We start from the raw sequence: 23,475 nt of genomic DNA, 5'->3' as shown, positions 1-23,475 counted from the left end.
CATCATTGAAATCGACAGAGACCGCAACATCCTCTTTGATTACTGAAGTTGATTCATCGACTCCAGTGAAAGATGGACACGTTAAAGTTGAAAGAGATCTTGAGTACAGATCGATACACTGCATCATCTTTTGCCGGGGTGAAACCATCAGACCGACTGCCTAAGACCAGACTAAAGTCCTATCCTGCTGCCTTTGTGGCCAATGTGGACCCAAGTACCCAACCAGGGAAACACTGGGTGGCTTTCTACTTTGCCGATAGCAACCGTGGTGAATATTTCGATTCGTACGGACGTCCACCCAACAGGACACCTTTCAAGGCATTCCTCAACAGGAACTCCCTCGACTGGATCTATAACAGACAAAGGCTCCAGGGACCTCTTTCTTCAGTGTGTGGACAATACGTCCTTTACTATCTGCTACATCGTTGCCGGGGATGGTCCATGTCGAACATTGTGAAGCAGTTTACTGAGGACTTGACTTTTAATGACTTTCTCGTGAATGATTTCATTGAAAAATTGACTGGTGTTGATTTTGACATTTATGATGTTAACTTTTTACAGACTCGTTTGACTTAGAAGTCATATTCATTACATTGTTACTAGTTCTTGTGTTGGCTTTCCTGTTGGTGTTCAATAAATTTTCAAACTTGTTCAATTGAAAATACCAAGCATCTGCGTCTGATTTTTTTTTCTCAGAGATGAGGGGCCATAAAGGGGGGAAGGGGGAGGGGGGGGGCAATTAAACATACTCATTCATCAAAACAATCATACAAAGAGTATAGACAGACAAGTTATAGATTTTCATTTTAAACAATAACAGTAAATTTTATTTTCTCAAAGTTAACAAAATTTAACAAGGCCAAAAAACATGAAACACAACACCTTTTTTTTTATTGCAAGTGTCTCTCAGTGTCCTAGGCAAACTTGAAATGTCCGAAAAAAAATCATTTAGAACGTGAAGGAAATCGAAGAGATTAATTGCTTGCAGAACCAAATTTTGAACAAACTGCGGTAATCATGTCATTGCATAAAACCATTCCGTAAACAGACAGACTGTCCGATAAAGCTTGATAACATCCTTCAGGGTCTTCACTCCAGCGATAGTACAGTAACTCCAAGAGATCATCAAGATCAAGTAATCCGAGTGGAACATTATGATCCAGGGTGATGTAACACAGTTCAGCCATGGCGAGAACAGACTTCTGCACAGCCAACATGTTGACTCGTTTGGCAGCATCAGTAAAGTATTTGATGATCGCTTCCCGTTGACCTGCAGGGGCATTGCCATAGTACAGGCACTCATGGTCTCTCTGAGATGGGTAATCTTCCTTGCATCCCTCACAGTTTTGATTGATGATGGCATTGACTTCGTCCAGAATGAGCTTGGCGTAGACATATTTGGCCACTCTCCTTGCCACTTGCCTGTCCAAGTCATTTGGCATATCGCTGAAGAAGGCTCTGAAAAAAGGACGAAAGACGGGTCTGTGAGTTCCAAGTCAATTGCATGTCAGTGTCTTAGCAGCATCATCAATACTCTGCATGATACATTTCAGCGATTCCACTGATCAAATTCAAATTGATTCCCTTCTTTGTTGGTATCAGTTCTCCAGTGTCGGGTTTCTTGAAGAATTCACGTATTCCAACGTACACATTTCCCTTGTACATCTGCACACTCACAATCCGAGCTGACGTCTCTGTGTCACGCAGAAGAAATCTGAATTGTCTCTCACCTGCATGACTAGTTGCGCCAGGCTTGGAAGGTTGAGGGACCAAAGCAGCAACTGATGACTGACTGGACTGAGTCTGATCAGGCATGGGCACTTCCTGAGTAGGCTCTGGCAAGTCGGGGCTCTTCCTTCCAGGAACATCAGCAAACCTCTCATCTTGGTCAGAGAGGGTTGGCATTGTCCAGACGCTGGTGTTGGTCTTTACATTAAAGTAATACGGACGTTCAGCCTTCACTGAATAACACTTGCGCCATCCCTCTTCCAGTAGTCTTGGTGATAGTATAGGAGTAGCCATAGCTTGAATAGTTGAGCTGTTGTTGTTGTTTGGATGAACGCCTGAGCTGAATTGGCCCTCAGCTGGCCCTCTTGCTACTTATATACTCTTGTTTTGCATATATTAACCAGTTAACCAATCAGAAAAGGGTACGGCCATCCCAATATCCTTTGCGGTATTTGAACGGACCAATGAGAGGGACTAGCTAATTTCATTTGCATAATAGGGGGTCTTTTCTAAGGTCATGACCTCCATATAACTCACTAGAAGCATGACAGTTCTCAACTCTCGCGCTACACGAGAGGACACAAATCTCGCGAGATGTGTGGACTATACCACAGCCATTACTACTGTTAGTTATCGACGATAGTGCTCGCGAGCAGAAGTTGTACTGCAAATTATGCAGAACTGTGTAGGCGCCCATTGCCTAAAACTTGCTGACAAGTACAAAAAATACTCGAATAGTTCATTCGGTAGAGTCTCTACAAATCTCAAACACGGGGCCCTAAAACACATGAAACTTCAGCGGGGCATAAATATGCCAAACAATACCTCGATGCAAAAAAAATGCTGCTCCACGTGACTCGGTAGTGGAAAAGATACTGCAATCAATGAACACTGCAACATTTGATAAGCTGTCTATAAAACTGTTCAGAAACGCTCATGCTAATGCAAAACTGTGTACATTGTGCACCTGTTTCCTCCCAGACTCATGACTTTAAATATATGATTGTATTCTGTTATACATGGAAAATGACAGTACGCATTGTGAATACAAAGTAAAGTACTCACGTATTGTGCGTATATGTACCTTGCAATTTATGGTTTGTTTACAAGTAAAGGTTATTGACAGAGGAAGATGATTCCATACCATCTTTTACAGACAAGGTAATAGCCTATTACAGTATAGGTAACTCTTAATTGTATTTGATTACGTTTCATTGCAAGGCATAATATCAGGACTGGCAAGTTTTTGGCAGGACAGGCAACTTTTTAAAGTTACCAGTCCTGTTGACTGGTTGATATTTTCCACGAATTTCGAACACTGTTGTAGGCATGGTAAAGTCTCCCTAACCGAGGATGTGTTAACAAGGAACACAAAGACAAAAAGATAAACGAAGGGACAAACGACATACGGACGAAAGAGACGTCGGAAGAGACAATAAGACGACCAACGAGTATGCAAGTAAAGAAACAAAAACAAACAAATTGGCGGCAAAACCCATAATGTGGCAATTATTAGCAGCAGAGCAATTACGAGACTTCTAATCAAGGTACACAATCACCCTGCTACAAAATGGCATCCTCTCTCTGATTTCATTATTTGGAACAATGGCCATCCTCTCTCTCATTTCATTATTGGAAAGCAGGACCACGCTTTAGCAGAGTTATTACGCGTGTTGTCGCTAGACACTAGCTGTTTTGTCATTTTTCCGCGGTAATGAATATTTCTTTAAGCTACTGGTCATTCAAAGTCAGTCAGATGATTTGGGGTTTCACTCTGCCGCAAGTGTTTCCTTTTCGTGTTGGCATAGAATCGCCTCTCTATTTGATCCAGCTGACTTTTGAAGATGAATGCATGTATCAGAATTGTTAATGATACACATGACATAATATTGACATTCCAGATACGTAGTGGACCCAGTGTTACGATTGCGAGTGAGAGAAACGAGTCCGAATCCGCGAAAAGGGAATTACTCTTCAGTTTTACTTTCTATGTTCAATCAGCATCTGATTTTGCTGGCATAAACTGTTATCGCCTGCTTTATCATAGGATATTGACTACTAGAAACATAGTTTGAAAAGAATATGGGAGAAATAGCGATTTACGAGAAAAAATTCAGATTGGTCTGTAAGGCTACTAATATCTGCTACCCCACATTAAATACACTAGGGAGGATTACAGTTTTACATGTATTTGCAAATAAAATAATAATGACATTACGTGCTTTTTTCATGTGTGAAATCAACTGATTCAGAATGCACGCATTCATCATTTCCGATTTCGTTCGGCGATGGATAATTTTGTTGACCATCATCTACTGAATCAAGTTGTTTCAGAACCAGCTAATTCAAGCCTTTGAATCCGCTTGCCCAGAATGCGTTCATTGGCGACAACTTCAAAGGGGATACATCTAGTGGCAAGATTTTTAAAGGTCGGGTCCAGGCGTGGCTTCCCTTTTCCTTTGACCGGCGATAAAGTAAACTGCTGAAACAAACAGGTGAGTATCAGAAACAAATTATTCCTTGCCAAAATCTCTCCTAGGCACATACGACGTCCAGCGGAAAAAGGTAGGTAGCTCTCTTGTCTTTTCTGAACATTGCCTTCGTCGTCTAAGAATCGTTCTATAGGAAAAACATAAAAATGTGTGTACCTTCTTTACGCACTTTACTAATATCAGTGGTTTTTCATGATTTTGTGTGTCAAGGTATAGTCTGCCCTGAACAGAATGAACTAAAGGTACCATATGATTGTTATGCCATTTAATATTATTATCAAGTGAACAAGTTATAAGTGAATGTTGTCCTAACCAAATTAGTATATGCAAATGGTTATGACCTCAGATACGGTATACTTTGACCTTCAACTTATGTTTGATCGCAACATCTCCTTCTGTCGCTGTCATCAGTAATTTTGTATCATATCCAGTCAAACTTTATAAAACAGTGTATATTTCTTAAAGGTAGAAACGTTCATTTAAGTGCTACATTAGCTTGTTTTTATGTTGCTATCTTTTATTTGGTAGGCAGGAGAATGTACTTATTATCAATCCATATTTGCTTCACAATGGCCTTGTCAAAAACACTGCTATTTTAATAAACATTTTCGATTCAACACACCTGGGCAAAATTTCTCAGGCTCCTTCCAGTATTTCTCATCCATGTGTAGACTCCATAGGTTTGTCCATATTTGGGTCCCTTTCGGTATGTTATAGCCACCTATGGGATTGGATATGGCAGTATTCAGGCATCTAGAAAATCAAATAGTCCTGGGAAACTATGCAGACAAATTGTTCAATTAATTTTTATCCCCTCTCATCAAATACTATATGCCTGAAATAATGGTAATTTTTGTAAAAAACGAAAATGACTGCACTTTCCAAAGTTTAGGAAATCACTCCTGCTAAACGAAAAGCAAGAGTTCATTAGTATGTACAACCCCCGATAGGCGAAACGTCAATAGAAACCCTTCTATTTACTCTTCAAAATTAGCATACAATATACGTACTTGCTTCGATTGTTTACAAGAAGGTGAAAGACCTACCAATAAAAGTGTTCTCCGTAGTTTCACGTGGTAGGTTGAGCGGTGCAATAGTTCTGATTCTCATTACTTCGTGGATGACAGCTTCGCAGTACGGTAATTTAGTCTTGTCGGACAACAATGGTAACCGATCTTTTCCGATGACATCATCTATTTCTTTGTGTACTTTCGCCTGAACATCGGGATAGTTTACCAAGTACGCCACACACCAATTCAAGGTTTGAGTTGTTGTATCGATCCCGGCTGGTATGAGAGTATAATATTGAAATGTCTGAGTACAGACAACGACAGGCAACAATCTAAAACTGTTGCACACACATTTTTATTTGTTAGTAGACTGCACACAGTTCAAGTTCACATTGTTTCTCTGTTTATCATTAACAGTAATATAAAATAAAACTGCCTTTCCCAGTTCATTACTAATGGTAAATTACGGTGAGTTTTCGATCAGATTCGAACTCACAATAAACCACAGCCAGTCACCTAGCGGAGAATCCACAGATAGAACCTCTCGACCAAATCCCCACTCTCGAAACGGAGAGTTCAATAACCGAGCCAAGTTATTACAATTTGATTTGGACTGTGACCCCTCCACATGCTGTAGAGTTAGCACTTACGCTCGTACACTTACTATTACAAATTGCACACAAACTTTATCAAAGCAGTGAATATATTCCATGAATTCATACTTTTTAGCATGAATAACAAAATAAGTTATCGATAAAGGATGCTAGAAATGTTTACTAAGTTTCAAATATCACAATTTAAATAATTTGGCACAGGACCATTTACCAATTTGCTGTAAGCCAATATAGTATCAAATGCATTGAGCTGATTTTTTCTCATTTTAAAACATTAAGCAGCACGAAGCCTTTCGGCAAGTGTTCGGTCAATCTCTGGTTGACTACTGATAAATGTTTAGTGTGAGCAAGGCAACAGAAATTTTCAGTCAGTATGAAAATAGCGTCCCAGTGGCATTATTTAGGAAATTCTTGCTCACTGCTATGGTCTCCGTGAGCACTATCACTTCTTATATAACCACACATGTTACAGCCATCTTTCACGGCATTTTGATTTAAGCAGACAATTCCTTACAAAAATAGTTCAAATTAAAGTTCAAACCAAGCAAGGAAGCACCAGTGCAGATATCACAATTCAAAGGTCCACACTATTTTGCAACTTAACTGTCTGCATGAAAAGTGATCAAGAGCTAAATTCTAACACCAAAAGCCGACACACAACAAGCGCACAGCATAAATATACTACACTTAAATAGTCACTGAACAGTTACACACATCAGACCATGGCACAAAACGTTAAACTACACGACTCAAAACATAATTTAAATCGTCGATATGTGCAGCTGTATTCCCTTATTTTACTTGCATGTGTCATGTTTTCCTGTGTTTCGCTAATGAGACTTTCAATTACAATGTTGCTTTCCAAGTCACCTACCCAACCATTAAAGAGTTGTAAAGGGGTGATCAAGATGGCCGAAACAACCAATTTTGTCCGATTAGGTTTCTAGAATCTGGGAAAAGGTGCTAAGAGCGTGCGATAGATATATCGAGGAAATAAACATTAAGAACAGTAGGATTAAGAGAGGTGTGACTGGTCCATCCTGTTCAGTCTCTGTGTGGGAAAAAATTTGGAATGTTGCTATCATGGTAAAAGTTGCCAATTTATGTCCAACATTTTTACACATTAAACATAAAATCTATACCTGCAGGGACTGACATCAAGTATCGTGTACGTGTGGGAACTGTTTTCATCAGTAATAATATCATGTGTTAGCTGTCCTTCAAAATAAACTCCCAAGAATCTACCAGTTGCCCAGTTGCAGCCTATACCTGTCTACGGTCCCTTTGATTGTGATGCTGTTGACGTATTAGGACAGCTTCCGAATACAGAACGAGGTAACCACTTTATAACTGTGTAGTTGGATTATCTTGAACCTTGGCCCGTAGATCTCCATGAGCACTATCACTTCTTATATAACCACACAATGTTACAGCCATCTTTCACGGCATTTTGATTTAAGCAGACAATTCCTTAGAAAAATAGTTCAAATTAAAGTTCAAACCAAGCAAGGAAGCACCAGTGCAGATATCACAATTCAAAGGTCCACACTATTTTGCAACTGTCTGCATGAAAGTGATCAAGAGCTAAATTCTAACACCAAAAGCCGACACACAACATAGCGCACAGCATGAATATACTACACTTAAATAGTCACTGAACAGTTACACAATCAGACCATGGCACAAAACGTTAAACTACACGACTCAAAACATAATTTAATCGTCGATATGTGCAGCTGTATTCCCTTATTTTACTTGCATGTGTCATGTTTTCCTGTGTTTCGCTAATGAGACTTTCAATTACAATGTTGCTTTCCAAGTCACCTACCCAACCATTAAGAGTTGTAAAGGGGTGATCAAGATGGCCGAAACAACCAATTTTCGTCCGATTAGGTTTCCAGAACCTGGGAAAAGGTGCTAAGAGCGTGCGATAGATATATTGACGAGATAAACATCGAGAACAGTAGGATTAAGAGAGGTGTGACTGGTCCAACCTGTTCAGTTTCTGTGTGGGGAAAAGTTGGAATGTTGCTATCATGGTAAAAGTTGCCAATTTATGTCCAACATTTTTACACATCAAACATAAAATCTATACCTGCAGGGACTGACATCAAGTATCGTGTACGTGTGGGAACTGTTTCCATCAGTAATAATATCATGTGTTAGCTGTCCTTCAAATAAACTCCCAAGAATCTACCAGTTGCCCAGTTGCAGCCTATACTGTCTACGGTCCCTTTGATTGTGATGCTGTTGACGTATTAGGACAGCTTCCGAATACAGAACGGTAACCACTTTATAACTGTGTAGTTGGATTATCTTGAACCTTGGCCCGTAGTTTTTGCCATTGAAAAGACAACTACGGATGTTGTCGCTCGACTGTTAGTTTTAGGAGAATATAGCTTATCATTCTGCAACTTATTAATCGTGGTAGAAACTTCTTGTACACTTTGGTGAAAAAGCCGCGTGCAATGGTTAACTCTAGGAAAGAAAAAACTTCCTACCATCGACAGACTGAGGAGGTTGGTAAAAATTCAATAGAGCATTGTTGACGATCTTTATCATTGTAAGTCAGTCACAATCAGACTGACTGTGTTCTATGTTTGCCGATGGCATCGTGTTTATACCTGTCATATAAACAAGAATCGACTAATAGGTGGCCTTTTTATACATTGTATAAACAAAAACCAAGATTACTGACTTATGTGATTCTTACTAAATGTTAATCGACCTGAATGACTTTTGTGAAACAACGATGTAATGACAGAATGAGATTCAACCACTTGTCAATGATAATATTCAATTAGTGCAGCAAAAGCAGACGACATAGTAAGACAAGCACGCTAAAGACATTGCCTATGACATAGGAGATAACGAGGATTATCAACTAAGTTGCCACATTCATGGCATTGACCCTACTTCGGCATTTAGAAAGTGACACCTGTGAACTACATCTTAGCAACCTTTGAATCTCGACCTAGACAACAAGTTGTAAATGTCAATTGAATTAAACCATACACGGATTCCATTCCATTGCATACTGATGATGGTATTAGATGGTATTATACTGACTGAAATTCACCCAACAAAATATTAATAACCCTATAACGGACACAAATGAGATAGTTGAATGTGATAATGTTAATGAGAATCCAGTACTTGATGCTATCAGAAGTAATGGTGGTGACAACAAGAATATAATGTTTTCCAGGCCTTGAGAATTGTCGACCACCGACCTGTTACTAATTCTGATGTTCTCCATGAAAACCGCTATTGCGTCTGATGGAAAGGTATTGACCCTAAAGATGACTGCCTGAGAATATATACTCGATAAAGGACTGATTACTTATGATGAATCATTGACATGAACGAACTCTCGATTACTGAACTTAAGACTTTGCATGATTTTTGCATAGAAATCTTACAATAATATTTTATTGGAGTTGTTTGATGTTCATTGACTTTGATTTGCACAGAGAGTCAGGACGCCGTTTAATCTTGGTTCGGAGGTATGATATAGCCCGAGGATTGCTTAGAATTTTAGCATCTAAATTTACTCGGAACGACTGACAATTACTCTGAACAGTATTAACCCTACACGTGATGCATCGTACAAATGATCTCCCGTTGTTTACTTTCCAGAGCTTTGAAGTAACCGTTCATCCTCATTTAGTGAATGTATTGTTTTAACCACTGCTTAAATCATTATCATTGCACGACCCTCAATGCTTCTTCATTCTAGAAACTTTAGTTTTACACTGAAATGATTAATATGTTTGAAACATTTGGCACACTGTAGTCGCACTCACAAGCCAACTACTATTGATGCTATGTATCATTTTATCGGATATATCATTTGTGTTACCAGCATAAGACAAAAAACCATACAATATAAAGCCAATTGCCATATGTTTAAACGGTTTAGCAGTATATATATGAGTAGAGAGATTAAACATTACATTACAGAAACAAGTACAGTGACAGGAAATCAGTGTATGCGGATCCCATATTATTATTACTTTTATGAATTTACACCCGTGGCCACTTTAGTGTTGATCAAGCCCACTTGATACAGACAGAAATTCTGCTTGTACAAAGGCAAAACTAGCTCTGTCTGGGGTTGTAAATGAGAGTTTACGATTGGCACCCTGTGTTCAAGATTAAGATACAATGTAACACTACCATGCACTGGTCCATGTACAAGTCTTGTTTATTTCAATTTCCCCAGACACACTGTCTGCATGGGACATACAATTTTACTTGATGCTATAGCAGTGAGCTCATAAAAGTGTGTTGCCTCAATAAACTAATTATCGAGTGGAGGCTTTCATGAATGGAAGTGGTATCTTGTGTCTCAATTTTTAACACGGGGTGCCAATCGTTAGCTCTCATTTACAACCCTTGGCAGGGTCTGTTTTGTCTTTATACAAGCAGAATTTCTGTCTGTATCAAGTAGCCTTGATCAACACTAAAGTGGCCACGGGTGTACTATTAGGCAGAGTGAGTTGCTTATTGTTTTCAAAGTATGGAAGACAATCACTATACTCTACAAGAGTTTAATCTATCTTTTTACAATAATAGGAACGAATTACCTCCAAAGATATCAGCTACTATTTGTCGTACATGGACGTCTTTCAGCTCATCGGCCTGGTCTTTATTTTTCAGTTCTGTTTGAGACTTCAAAACATCATGAACAGCATCAGAAACGCCACCTGTCAAAGAAGAAAGTCGAAATGGCCATAAGTCACTGACAACGAACATTATCGTTCTAAGTTTTGAGAGTATTTTTTGAGTAACAGATTGACCAATCGAACAAATCTGAAAAAGGTGTTCTTCATAAAAGAAAACCAATCATGAGGAGGAGCATAATGACAGTGATAATCTTGATGATGATTGTTTTTGTATTTGTCGCTAAAATTAAAAAAAATATTGTTATCAATACAGTGCAAAAGTAAGATTTAATTTGTATATAACGAAATGAAGACGTCACGTGAATCATTACTGACATAAAACTTTGTAGAGAGGAAGCTTAGAGACAGCGGAACCTATAAGAGTTCAGAATCTTCATGATATTTAAACATAGCCACTCTCTTTTTGCGAAAGAGAGCATATTAGTACAACAGAAACTCCAGCTAATTCGACCTTTCTCATACATGTCACATATGATGCTTGACTATGAGGTCAATTCATATTCTAATATTCTACCGCTTAATTCTTACTATACCTTCTTGTATATTCATCCTATGATCGTCGATCTTTGACTGGATAAATGTTAACCAAGTATTGGTAACTTTCTTCATCTGACGAATGGCATTGGTTGGTATATACTTAAATACTGGCTCAAAGTCAGCCAGCGTGCCATTTCCAAAAACATCATTCGCGTCTTTAGTGAGCTGCATGATGTTTTTGAATTCAGTGTCATCTAGGTCATAGCTGAAACAAGACGTGATAAATGTCTAGATGACGAAGACGTTGGACATGCCACTGTTCTCCAATAATAAATGTCAAACAAATATTACGGCACTTCAAGGAGATAAGTCCCTATCAATTTCAAGTAGTAATGGTACTACAATACTAATCACGAAGATTTCTATGAAACAATTTGAGAATATTCATTAGTAAGCTTTAAAATTAACTCTAAAATAAGACACCCTAGGGCTAAAGTTGGTTTCATTTCTCCAACAGCCTCTAAGATTTTCGTGTTTGCAATACGTACATGACTAGCAGACAATCGTGTCTTCACGAAACATCATTAGAATGAAGTGTCTTAATGTTCTGAATGACACAAAGGAGTCTCTAAAACACATGATTCCATGTCATCAGCAGAGCAAATCAAAATCCGTCGGCATTTGCATTGCATGTACCCTACAGTTAGAAAAATATGTCTTTAAGCAGCCCAAAGCTCTCAAGATTACATTAACACAGCAAAATAGGAAGCTCCCAAAGGTGAAAATAGTTAATAGAATTCGATGTTACTCTTTGCTTGAATAATGCATTAATCTCATGATCCAAATTATCACCGACTGTTAAGTTGAGAAACCAAACGTTCAAGGTTCAAAAAAATCATTTGCTTCAAAACTTCCACTGACAGAACTCGAGCCCTCGCGAGCTCGTGGTCTGTTTCAACGAAATGATAAAAAATAGGTTTAGAAATTTTAAGTAATATCCAAGGGAAGGACATTTGTTAATTAGCGGTGATATAAACAAAGTGATATATATAAACAAAGCAAAGTTGAATTTCAACTATTAAAACAGCTTCGCGTAAATGTCTGAATGCTGAGGATTGTAGAGGGAAAATACACTAGGGGTTGAACAAAACTACCGTCAAGGACAATCTACTCATATTTGGTTTGAATTGGTCTGTTCAAGAAATATTTAAACCAGGAAACAAGGACGACAAGTGACTAAGGTCTGAAACTTTAGGTACTGGAGGTCAACTTTAGCAACATGCATAGCAGAGGAACGTTTCAACACAGTCCCTCTTAATTTGAGCAGGTCTGCCAATGTGTAACAGTTCATGAACTATGACAGGAAATGACTCATAAGCTGTTTCAGTTACTGCTACCACTCCTACACATAATAGGTACACTGCATACAAATAAGTTAGGGATTACAGAATCTCCAACTCAGATGTGTGGGCTGTTTAATTGAATACCACCAGTCCAGCACTTTTCCAGGATTTCCCCTTTTTCGTACCTCGTTTGCATATTTTGACACTGACATGTTCACTTGAACAACGTCACATCTCAACCCTGGGTCTACTTGTACACCAAAATCTAAGATGGTAAGAGCGACGGTTTGGGAGCTTTTGCGTGTGACCTACCTACCTACCTACCTAGCTACCTACCTAGCTAGCTACCTACTAGCCACCTAGCTACCTACACATAGACATACAGACGCCACCGTCTCACCATATAAGCTCTTTTTGTTATTTATATACAAACCATATATGAGCTTAAAATTTACTTGAATGCACAGGATGGTATGCTGAGACATACTCAAACTGACATGTTCTTACTAGTAATACACAAACCGAAAATGGTCGTACTGTTATTCCTTCTTTTTAATGTCGATAATGAAAAGTACTACAAAGTGCGCACAAGGACGTTAGTGCCACTTATAACGTTGGAAGAACAGTCAAAACTTAGCGGTATTTGCGCAATATTGTATCATGAACATCTTATATTTGTGACAGGGGCATCCAAGTAGCCGAGTGGTGACCATTACCATAACCACTAATACGATAAATTTTCTTGCAATTTCCAACTACGTTATAGGGCGCGATCTGGTGTGCGCTGAAAATCTGTGCAAATAGATATCCTGGCCTTAGCCCTGTAGGTCCCATGGAAACGTTTTAGTTCATCGGCCAATGTTAGCGCGAAAACATATTTATTCTCTATGGCAAATGTATAGTGATAATTAATATGTTCAAAGGTTTTAGCTCAACAAAATGAAATGGTAACAAACGTTAGCCTCATAGTTCTTGTCCTAAAGCTTCTGCAAGCTTTCATTCAAAGACTTTGCAAATGTATCCGGCATACATTTTGACAGACAAAACGACTCGAATAATGTCGCCAGTGTTATTGGAAATCCTGTTCTTGCTTAAATGTTCCACGAAATTTCGAGATTTCTATTAGTAACTCAGATCAGCTACGAGCTAAGCTACCCTAGATATATGGTTATGTATAGTGTATTGAAGATACAACATTGTATAAACTTAATCGTAAGTGCATAATTGACATTGTTCCTTGAAGGGTGAAATCCCATGTATGAAAATCTAATAGGATAATTTTTATAGCTGTGACGTATGTGACCTCGATTACGATAGATATGCAACATATGCAACATATAGATATGCAAAGGGTTTTGCAATTTTCACTCTATGACTTTTACGACAAAACATCAAACTTTGGCTTTCAAACAACAACTTTCTGAGACTACATCTAACGCTAACTTGGTCATTTTTTTCATGGATGAGTAATTTTAAAAAGGCAAGCGAACTTACTTGTGACCGAAGCAAATATTTGACATCACATGAGAAACAAGCAACATCAGTATTGATTCTGTATCGAAAGGTTCTCCATTCATGTTAACGATGGCTTCTTTAGACGAGGAAACGCCTCTTTTGTCACAATTTGTTCCAATGTGTATCCGCTGGAGTAATTCCCTAAAACATACAAATGCTGTACTCAATTAAATACATTTAATCTGATATGCCTGTTTTGAAGTTTAAAATTTGTTTCCTCTGCATGAGAAATGGTATTTTTCAGTGAAAAGCCGATTTCCTGCACAAAGACACTAACACACCATAGTACAAAGCCTGGACGCATTATTTGCGAACTGATGTGCTTTTTGTGGCAAATATATAATGTGACGAATAGTGAGTATAACTATTGATGAAGCACAAAAGTAAATGAAAACGCAAGGAACAGTAATTTCAAAATAAAATAATGTTAATGCTGAAATCACATGCGAGCAAAAGGGTTCCAACTTTTCTCTTTCATGACCTGTTCAATAACGAACAATACTTCAAGTGTCTAAAGTAAAATATTTGCATACAGGTACAGTCTAACAGGCGACCTTAAAGGGTCTATGACATCACTTCTAAAGTTTTTATTTTTTCTCGTCAATACCTCGGCTAGGGGACCTGTCTATGGAATCCATATTGTGTCAGTTCGGAAAGATGTGCGCAAATGGCGAAATTTGACTCCTTTTTCATGCCTGGTGATCAGGGGGCCACTTTGCACCCGAGCCAGACGGCGGTATTTGCATATTGACCCAAAGGTACAATTGACGTCATTTGTTCCAAGTTGACACGAACATGTACTTAGCGGTCCTTGCATAAATTGGACTACAAACAAAGTCAGCAGTGCTCATAGACGCCCAGTAAACACTGGCAAGGAAGCCACACCGGCGGTCCAGCTGCAGGGACTTGTCAAGTTGCTCCAGCGAGGACAGTGTTGACCAGAATTCAGAAAGTGATTTCGAGGGGAATTGGTTTGAAGGCGCATAGGTATACCAATTTGAACCCCAGGCATCCGGGACGAATGGCTCCAAATCAGAGTCAGATTCTGACTCTGAAAGTGCGAGTGGACAAAGCAATAGAATGCTCTGGACAGATTGGAAAGTACGATGAGGCCAAGTTTCATCTCTTTGTATTAAATAAGACAGTATCAATCTTAGTTTGAACTTATGACGGTTAATTTTATTTTATAAAAAGTGGAGCGACCCCGTGCCTGAGTGTTTTGGTTCAATGAATAAAAAACGTGCATTGCATGTTGTAGCTGCAGTACAGTAGAGTCAGTGTGACAGTTTTCGGACGACCTCACTTTTCGGACATTTAATAACATTCTGTTCGTTGTACTCACTTTACTCTCTATTGATAGCGTTTCATGTGACCGCATACTGAGTCAGGTGATGCTGCTGTCCAGTTTTGGATAGTCCTTTTGGTAGAAGCTATTTCGGGCGCTACAAAGTTCACTTGGCAAAGTGAGCCAGACCGTACGATACAAGGTGTCGAAAACAACACAAAAAGACAGTCCATGTATGGTAGGTAAGCGCCACACGCGTCGAAATATTGTTGAGTCGTCCATGGATTTAACATAACTAATTATCACGAAATATTTATATACAGTTTTCTAAACACATCGAAATTGAAAATCGGGGTTTGGAGTTTCAAATTATCAATATCATATAAATATAAAATAATGTTTGTAGAATTCTTTGTATAACAGCGTACGTGTTAACCTAACTAATTTAAATTTTGTAAATGGGCCAGGCTCGACTAGCGAACAGCTAATTTTCTGGCTCCACATTTACCACAAAAATGTAAATTTTGTATTTGCTTGTTATGACTTGTTAAGTGTTCTATTACTTTTCATGGTAATAAACCAAACCAACCAATATTTAGCACCTAATCACATTCCAAATACGACCTCCGATTACTGCGATAGCAGTCCGATATCTACGCACTCACATGGGGTCAAAAATTTGGCAACTTTGACCTCCTTAATACCACTTCCGTCGTTTTAACAGTTTGAGGATAAACACAACAAAGTTTCAAAAGGTATGGTAATAAGATTTCGTAATGCTCGTCATTTATGAAACTGCTTTGGTCGAAATTCACAACCATGTCCCGAAAACTATCACACTGAGCGTAGCTGTGTTTGACGTCGACCTTGGACAGAACTATCATTTTTTTGAACACGAGACAAATGGTACAATCGATCCATGTTACCGTGCATTTTCAGAGCAAACGAATCCTGCAAAAAGTGATGTGTTAGGCCTATTTTGTACATGTTTGGAATGAAGAAAATAAAGAAAGCTTGTCGCCGCATTGTCGGGTCGCCATTTTGAATCACCGTCTTCAGGATTGTGTAGATATGGGAAGCTTCCTGCCGCACAAATGTTTCCCAATGAATGAGGATGTGACATTGACTGTCATCCTTCTTGTAATGTTTATTTTCCATATTTGGCACGAAAGCATAGTACACCTAATCAGATAGCCTGACAAGTCATTTTAATTTACTCGATCGGCGCAGCGATCGGCCGTTTGCGACATGTGACGCCGCGACACTATTGGTGATCTCATGAAAAGACCATGTCACTAAAAGCAAACCATAAAAGCAAAGCAAAACATTAGGCATTTCAATATTCTCTCGTGCGCTGGGTGTACGTTCTGAGCAAAGGAAGCCCTTGCCTCACACCCTTACGGACATGAGATTTGCGAAGGTGTGAAAGACTGTTTGCCCGTATTAAGATAAGTCGTCGGCTGAACTTCGAAAAGCCGAAAAAAGTCGAACGAGTTGGGCTAGGGGTACACGCCCACCCGTAACTTTTACTTGCCTTTTATCTGGACAAAGGGGGCGATACGCAATGCAAGGCAGTGACGTAAGCTAACTTCAAGACCCAAAGAGTGATTTTACGTTTGTTGTATGGGCATGTCATGGGCCCTTTAACTATCCTGACTTTCTGAAATACCACTTACCTGACGGCTTGGGATCCAATTTTACGCAAAACTTTCCACTTCTTAGTGAAATAACCATTTGAAATACCTTGTCCTCCCTCGCTCAATAGGTCCACTATAAAATATTTACAAAATGATAAAAACATTGATCATTTACCCTTCCAATGATTTATTCGTGCAGTCAAACGTTTTGGGATAAATAACTTGTTAAATTAAAGTTTAATTTTGATAGAAACGATAGCTGGATGAGTTTTAATCTTAAACGATGGAGATGTTGATGTCATTTTGATAGCAAAACGACCGCCTCCACTTTCATAAATATAAAGTCAAAGTTATTCAAGTAACAATATAATATGGTGTGTTTCGGCAACAATAACGAACATTCCATCCACTTTAAGCCAATTACAATGCGTATTCGCCTGGGAATTAATGATATTCCAGCTTACTACTTTCAAAAGGGGTTTGCAGTATGAAGACGATTTTGCAAGATGCCTTATCAAATCGATAGCAGTCGTGCTATATGAAAGGTTTGGGACAGAGCTATAACATGGCATTTGCCTGTTAAGTCGTGCTCTTAGTGTCACACAATTCGAGCGGCCAAAGTATAATGCAGGCCTTATGGTGCTTATTTATCTATCAATTGAATAACTAATTCTTAGCTCACTGCTATATATCCAGGGTCTTCCAGCAAATTCATCCTGTTTTTCCACGAGTGCTTCTCGCACAAGCATGATGTTATTAAGCACAACAATGTACTGCCTTCCGATTTTAAGGGTATAAATATCGCCGTATGTCTTAGCAAAGTCTGATATTGTCCCTACAGGATTTGGGCTAGATCTGAAACGAAATGGATGACAAAAGTTAACACTGTTTTCATCCATTTCATTTTGATGATGGAGGTTAGGTGAGCTTCCACAGGAATTGATCAACAACATATGGTCGGTAAAACTGAACCAAAAAGTGCGTGAACTAGCCCAGTGAAATTAAGAAAGTGAACACGACATCCTTCGCAGATAGGGAGCGGCTTGCAATCTTTCGGCACTTTTTGTAAGTAGACAGATTATGAAATCTACAAAATCTGTCAATACTGGTAAATCATTTGTAAATTCCAGTACTACACAAAGAGTTTCTATGCTTCTCGCCGTCAATGGATTCCGAATAACCCAAGCTCTAACTTGACACAATTTACATACTTTATGCAAAAGCATGCTCCAAAATATATAAATCCAGTGATCAACCATTACATGTTCTAATGATATATATTCTATGCATCTGTCAATACTTTGACTTATAGTTGTAGACTTTAACTTAGATTGAAGACCCAGGGAGGTTTTCTAAAAATTATATGAAACAAAAAATGTTGGGAAATTGACAAGTAACCTGTAAGATATGCACATTTGTTTTCTATCTTCACTGACTATTAGTTGGTCAAAATGACAGAACGTTTTCTCAAACCTTTTGTTGAAGATGCAGGAGTTTTCATGACCTCCTTTGTCTTTGCATAGACACTAACTCATTTATTATACCGGGTTGTTTAGCATTTTGCTAGTTGAGACATGATAGGACAAACTTCGCTTTACCTCAGTGGTTTACAGCCCAAATAGGGTCTATCTTTACGGAGGCTCTAATGTTTCTTCTGTTTAACATGAATTACACTCGCCAGTTGCATTTTGTAGTGCAAGACCATACGATTTTACTTACCGCATATGTTTCCAATGAACGGCAAACCTCTTGGGCCTGGGGGAAAACCATCAGGTCTACGCATACTCCACAACGCAGTTACCAGAACAAAGGCTACCAAGACCATAAAAACATTGATTGGACTGCTGAGAAAGGTCTGGATCGTTCCCGCTATTACATAAACCATTCTTACAGCTAGCTCAATAATCTGTGAAAATGCACAGAAGAATTGCATTACTCTGGCTTGCCCCGTCGCTGGAGCTGAAGGTGGCTTCAACACAAAGATTACGTTTGATAAAAGAGGTATCATGTATTTGACTAGCCTGTAGAGCAAGAAGTTATCGGTCTACAATTTGCATATCTCATGCATACGATCTTTGGACTAATGTGTTTCACAAGAACGAGCGTGTCTATAATTAGCATATCTCATGTAAACTTATGATTGATTTATTAACGTAAACTAGCATGGGACAGATCTGTCTAGACTGAGAAAAGAACAGTTGGTTACACTTGATCTAAAATGTAATTGTTTTTTTACAATTTCAACTGAGAGTTGAAGAGCTGTAAAGTTTTTCTCAGGAACTAAATAAAAAACCACATTGTTATGTTTTAGCTTTGATCTGAAACTGTAAAAAAGAACAACTTTGTAGATACAGTGAGCTGCCCCATGCTTGGTTTACTATAATTCCTCAATGTGTGATACGCAAGGTAATCGTTTGTTTTGTACATGCAATGTATCCATCTCACACTGAATTTAACCCTATTGTAAACATCTTTTACAGGCTGTGTTCGACAAGGTGAATACATTGACATTTTAGCATGGTTTGTGAGTAAAATTTCTACGGGAACATGTAATTGTCCTTATAGAGTAGACATTATATAAACGATCATTTATATTAATCTTGATGGTTTTTCTCTACATCTTTTTTCTGTTTATCAACATTAATTTGTGTACATAATCTTTTAATCACGTTGAAATGCTTTAAGGTTATTAACACAGCCTGACTATGAATCTGTTATAGTGTTATTGCAATACTGACATTCCAATTTTTGGTTGACCGTCTACATAACCTGTATGGCCTCTGCCGAATATTACAACATTTGAAAAAACAAAAGGTTGCAGTTGACCGCTGAGCAAAAATACTGAAAACAAAGATAAAAAATAGGTCAATTAGTCGTCAATACATAGGGGAGGTAGATATTTTTGATCATATAGAGGGGTATTTGAAATGTATTTAAGAGTAATGAGTGGGGAATCTAAAATGAGTTAAGGTTTCAAATGTGATTCTCCACACACCCTTCATTGCTTGTGTAATACAGTCTTAGGCAAGTTTGAGGGTATTTCACGCACAGCAGATTACGCGCACAGTTGCTTTAGAGGTAGAAGGACAACCACGTACGGTAAATTCCCCAGCTGTGCCAGGTTAGATAGAAACATATGTGCTGAAATTAACGCTACGTCGTTAGATATTATCTGTTACATTGAGTAATGACCACGATGATAGATTTTCCTGTTGGTCCATTACACAAGCAGTTTGCACAAATAATCGTAAAACCAGCAGTATAAAAGTGGAAACAACAATTATACAGCCATTACTCCAATTCACTGAACTACTCCTCTTAATACAAATACTTACGGTTTCCAACAGATAAAGACAGCTGATTTGGCTGTAGAGATGACAGAACAGTGAAGCAAGTTGTCGAGGTAAAATTGGGTTGTACAGCTGATTACGTAGGTCGAACGCTTAGACCTTATTTGGTTATAGCTACCTGTGGAAACGCAGCCATCTGTAACGGGGTAGGCTGCATCTATGCGGGTCATCAAAGGTCAACCCCGCCGCATGGTCCGGGGTTTACCAATTGATGACCTGCAAAAACGCAGCCTGCCTCGCCACAGATAGCTGCGTTTCCACCGCTAACAAATACTGACTTATATTTCATTTCGCTCCGTTCTACATTTGTCGTGAAAATGTGTTGACAGTTCATGATCCTTGACTCACGTGTCGCTACCGATACAGTAATGATTTCACATATTTCACAATTAGGTTTCGAATTATGCAAAATTGAATTTTTTCACCGAATATTCAAGATGGGAAGTGGACGTTTTGCAGATAAAGGGTAGAGCAAAGAGCAATCTGATTAAAATCAAATGCAGAGAATTGCGACGTCAATACTTATGCGTTGTTCTCTTGCTGTCGCCTAGTGAGAGGCGACAGCAAAAAATACCGCGTAAGTATAGACGTCGCCGTACTCTGCATTTTAATCAGACTGGGCAAAGTGAAACAAAACTCGACGGCAATCATAATTCATATCTTAGTTCGATTAAGGGACTGGTCAGTTTCTTCGGCCTGGGGACAGTGGTTTCATGGGGGGGGGGGGGTGTCACCCTGATTTTTTACTTTGGTGATGGGAAGTCTCTATGTTTTTTTAAATGCCAATTGGGGGATAATGGGCTCATACTCGCCTAGAAGGCATCGTGCCAGCCACAAATTTTATAATTCAGTTGCATTTTAGAAAGCCCTTTAGATTTAATAATCAGACTATTTTACAACGTGCCCTTCGGGTATGTGACTTCAATATACCAGACATATCAGATATATCTGTATGTTTGTATTTTTCGGCGCGCCCTTCGGGCGCGTTACCTTAAAATACAAGACATATTTTTCAGCACAGCCTTCGCCCGCATGGCTTTGATATATGAGACAAAAATATCAAATATATCCAGATGTTTAATATTTTTCGGCGCGGTCTTAGGGCGCACTACTTTAATATATCAGAGATATATGTCAGGCATAGATGTATGTTGATGTACTCAAATTGGAAGTCCTTTTTTGCAAAGTGTTATCTAAATGATTATGAAATCTGCAGTTCCTGATACTTTTCCGTTTTCTCTATGAGAATTCAGTATAGGAAAGCAACATGCACTAATATTTAAATATAGTGGATAGAGTGACATACTTTAGAAAGAAAAAATGACAAGATATTTTTCATTCTCATTGATTAAAATATTTTCCTTTGTGTTACAGGTTTCTGTAAAAAGGTGATTTTTTCCATGACTAACAAGGCAGTTTTTGTCATTACTAGCTGTGCTTTCATGGTTTAATGTTGAAAGAAAAGATACCTCAGACACTGGACTGAGTACATAAGATTTAGCAACGACTTATATATAGCACTCCATGGCTTCTCAGGTGACGTAACTGGATGTCTTAACACCTATAAAAGTAGTTGATTTACTGCTTTTCTCTCTTTGATGTCAATGAATGACATGCATTCACGTACAACAATTCTGGATATCTGGTTATGCATAGAAAGTGTGGAATACAGTCACAACTCATTCAAAATACTGTATTCAACTTTAAAATTGACACTTTAAATAACCCTTCTTACAACTGACATGACAACAATTTCATTAAAATAGAATGACTGAATGTTTGAAACATCCCTCCTAAATTATGTTATACATATATATATATATATATATTATATATATATATATATATATATATATAATATATATATATATATAGTTTAAATGCAGGGATATAAATATATATATATATAATATATATATATATATATATATATATATATATATATATATATATATATATATATATATATATATATATATATAATATCTTTGCCACGCGCATGGGGTCACCTTGTTTTCGAAGTTGGAATAGGGGAACACCCTATTTTTGAATGTTGGAATGGGGTCAGCCACGTCGGCAAAAATAGTCAACCTCCCCACCCCTTCCCTACCCCCAAGCAGAAGAAACTGACCAGTCCCTAAAAGGAATGCAAAGTTTCCTATTTACTTATTGAAGCATACTTCCAACATCTCTGATAAAAGGCACTGACTCAGCAGCAAAGTGGCGGTAAATTTGGAGTAAAATCGATGCGCAAATTATTTGCATACTGTCGGTAAGTTATGGTTGTTTCCTTTCACAGAACAATTTAATGATGATGTTATGTAGCTTATTTAGCGAAGCGGTCGACTTAACATACATTAGACAAAGACGCGGTCCCCAAGGGCGGCACTATAAAGCAATCTCATTTGTCGTTGTTAATAATATTTCAGAATCTCGTTTACACGAAAACAATTCTAAGGTAAGCGTTCATGATATGTTTATGCAGTTCATATTGTGATTTTAAGAGAGACAAAGCCATCTTTCACAAAATGTTAAATCAAGGTTACAACAGAGGAAGACTTGTCACTAAATTCAAAAGCTATTTTTGCAGGTATCATAAGCTGGTGGATAAATACAATTATCTCTCTTGGCAAATGATCGCCGATGGCATCAGTGACACTCTGCCTTAGTTGGTGACCACTACCTATTTGACTTACAGATTATATGGGGCTGACATCACATCTTGATCTTTTGGCAAGAGGTCCATATATCTTTCATTCATGAATTTGACTTTGTTGTGTATGCAGGTGCTTTACTGTCTGTTCTGTGCTGTTTTATAACTATTGTATCACGAACTTTGACCTAGTGTTATCGGATAATGGGTACGATTGCGATTATATGAAATATAGGGTGAGGATCTAGACCCTTTTACCTCATTAGAAACACTTCTTTATCATATCCAAGGAAAGAGTAAACAAATGAGTTGTGTAAGAGTACAGGGTACAAGGCATTATGCAGTTCTAGCTCACGTGTTCACAGACGTGATGTTTTAGCGATGTCTGTCCGAGAGAGAGAGAGAGAGAGAGAGAGAGAGAGAGAGAGAGAGAGAGAGAGAGAGAGAGAGAGAGAGTCCACCACACTTGCACAGTAAGTAAGTTACCTACCGACAATTCCCCATGATCTGTACAGATCATTGAACTGAAGAAAATTTCTTTTGTACATAGAACAGCTTGGTCCATACTAAAAAATTCTGACATCGTTTTTTCGATAATCATAATTTTCTTATTTCCCCATGTGAATATGAAAAGATCAACTTTGTAATTTTCCCAATAGATATTTTTGAAAGCCATACACAAT

At 38.3% G+C, this 23,475-nt stretch overlaps 1 protein-coding gene across 1 annotated transcript in view; it reads right to left on the bottom strand.

The window, feature by feature from the left end:
* Window positions 1-4,048: 4,048 nt before the first annotated feature.
* Window positions 4,049-23,475, bottom strand: part of LOC139133634 (cytochrome P450 1A1-like) — a 122,002-nt gene continuing 102,575 nt past the window's right edge. Inside the window, exons 10-11 of the mRNA XM_070700383.1 lie at window positions 4,843-4,941; window positions 4,049-4,347 (exon numbers count right to left, since the gene is read on the bottom strand). Of these exons, the coding sequence (XP_070556484.1) occupies window positions 4,049-4,347; window positions 4,843-4,941 (398 nt within the window). The remainder of the gene's footprint in view (window positions 4,348-4,842; window positions 4,942-23,475) is intronic.

The sequence above is a fragment of the Ptychodera flava genome, chromosome 5 (assembly GCF_041260155.1).
Source record: "Ptychodera flava strain L36383 chromosome 5, AS_Pfla_20210202, whole genome shotgun sequence".
In the NCBI taxonomy this organism is placed as follows: domain Eukaryota; kingdom Metazoa; phylum Hemichordata; class Enteropneusta; family Ptychoderidae; genus Ptychodera; species Ptychodera flava.
The sequence above is the reverse complement of the archived record's forward strand: the minus strand, read 5'-3'. Positions and strand labels throughout refer to the sequence as shown.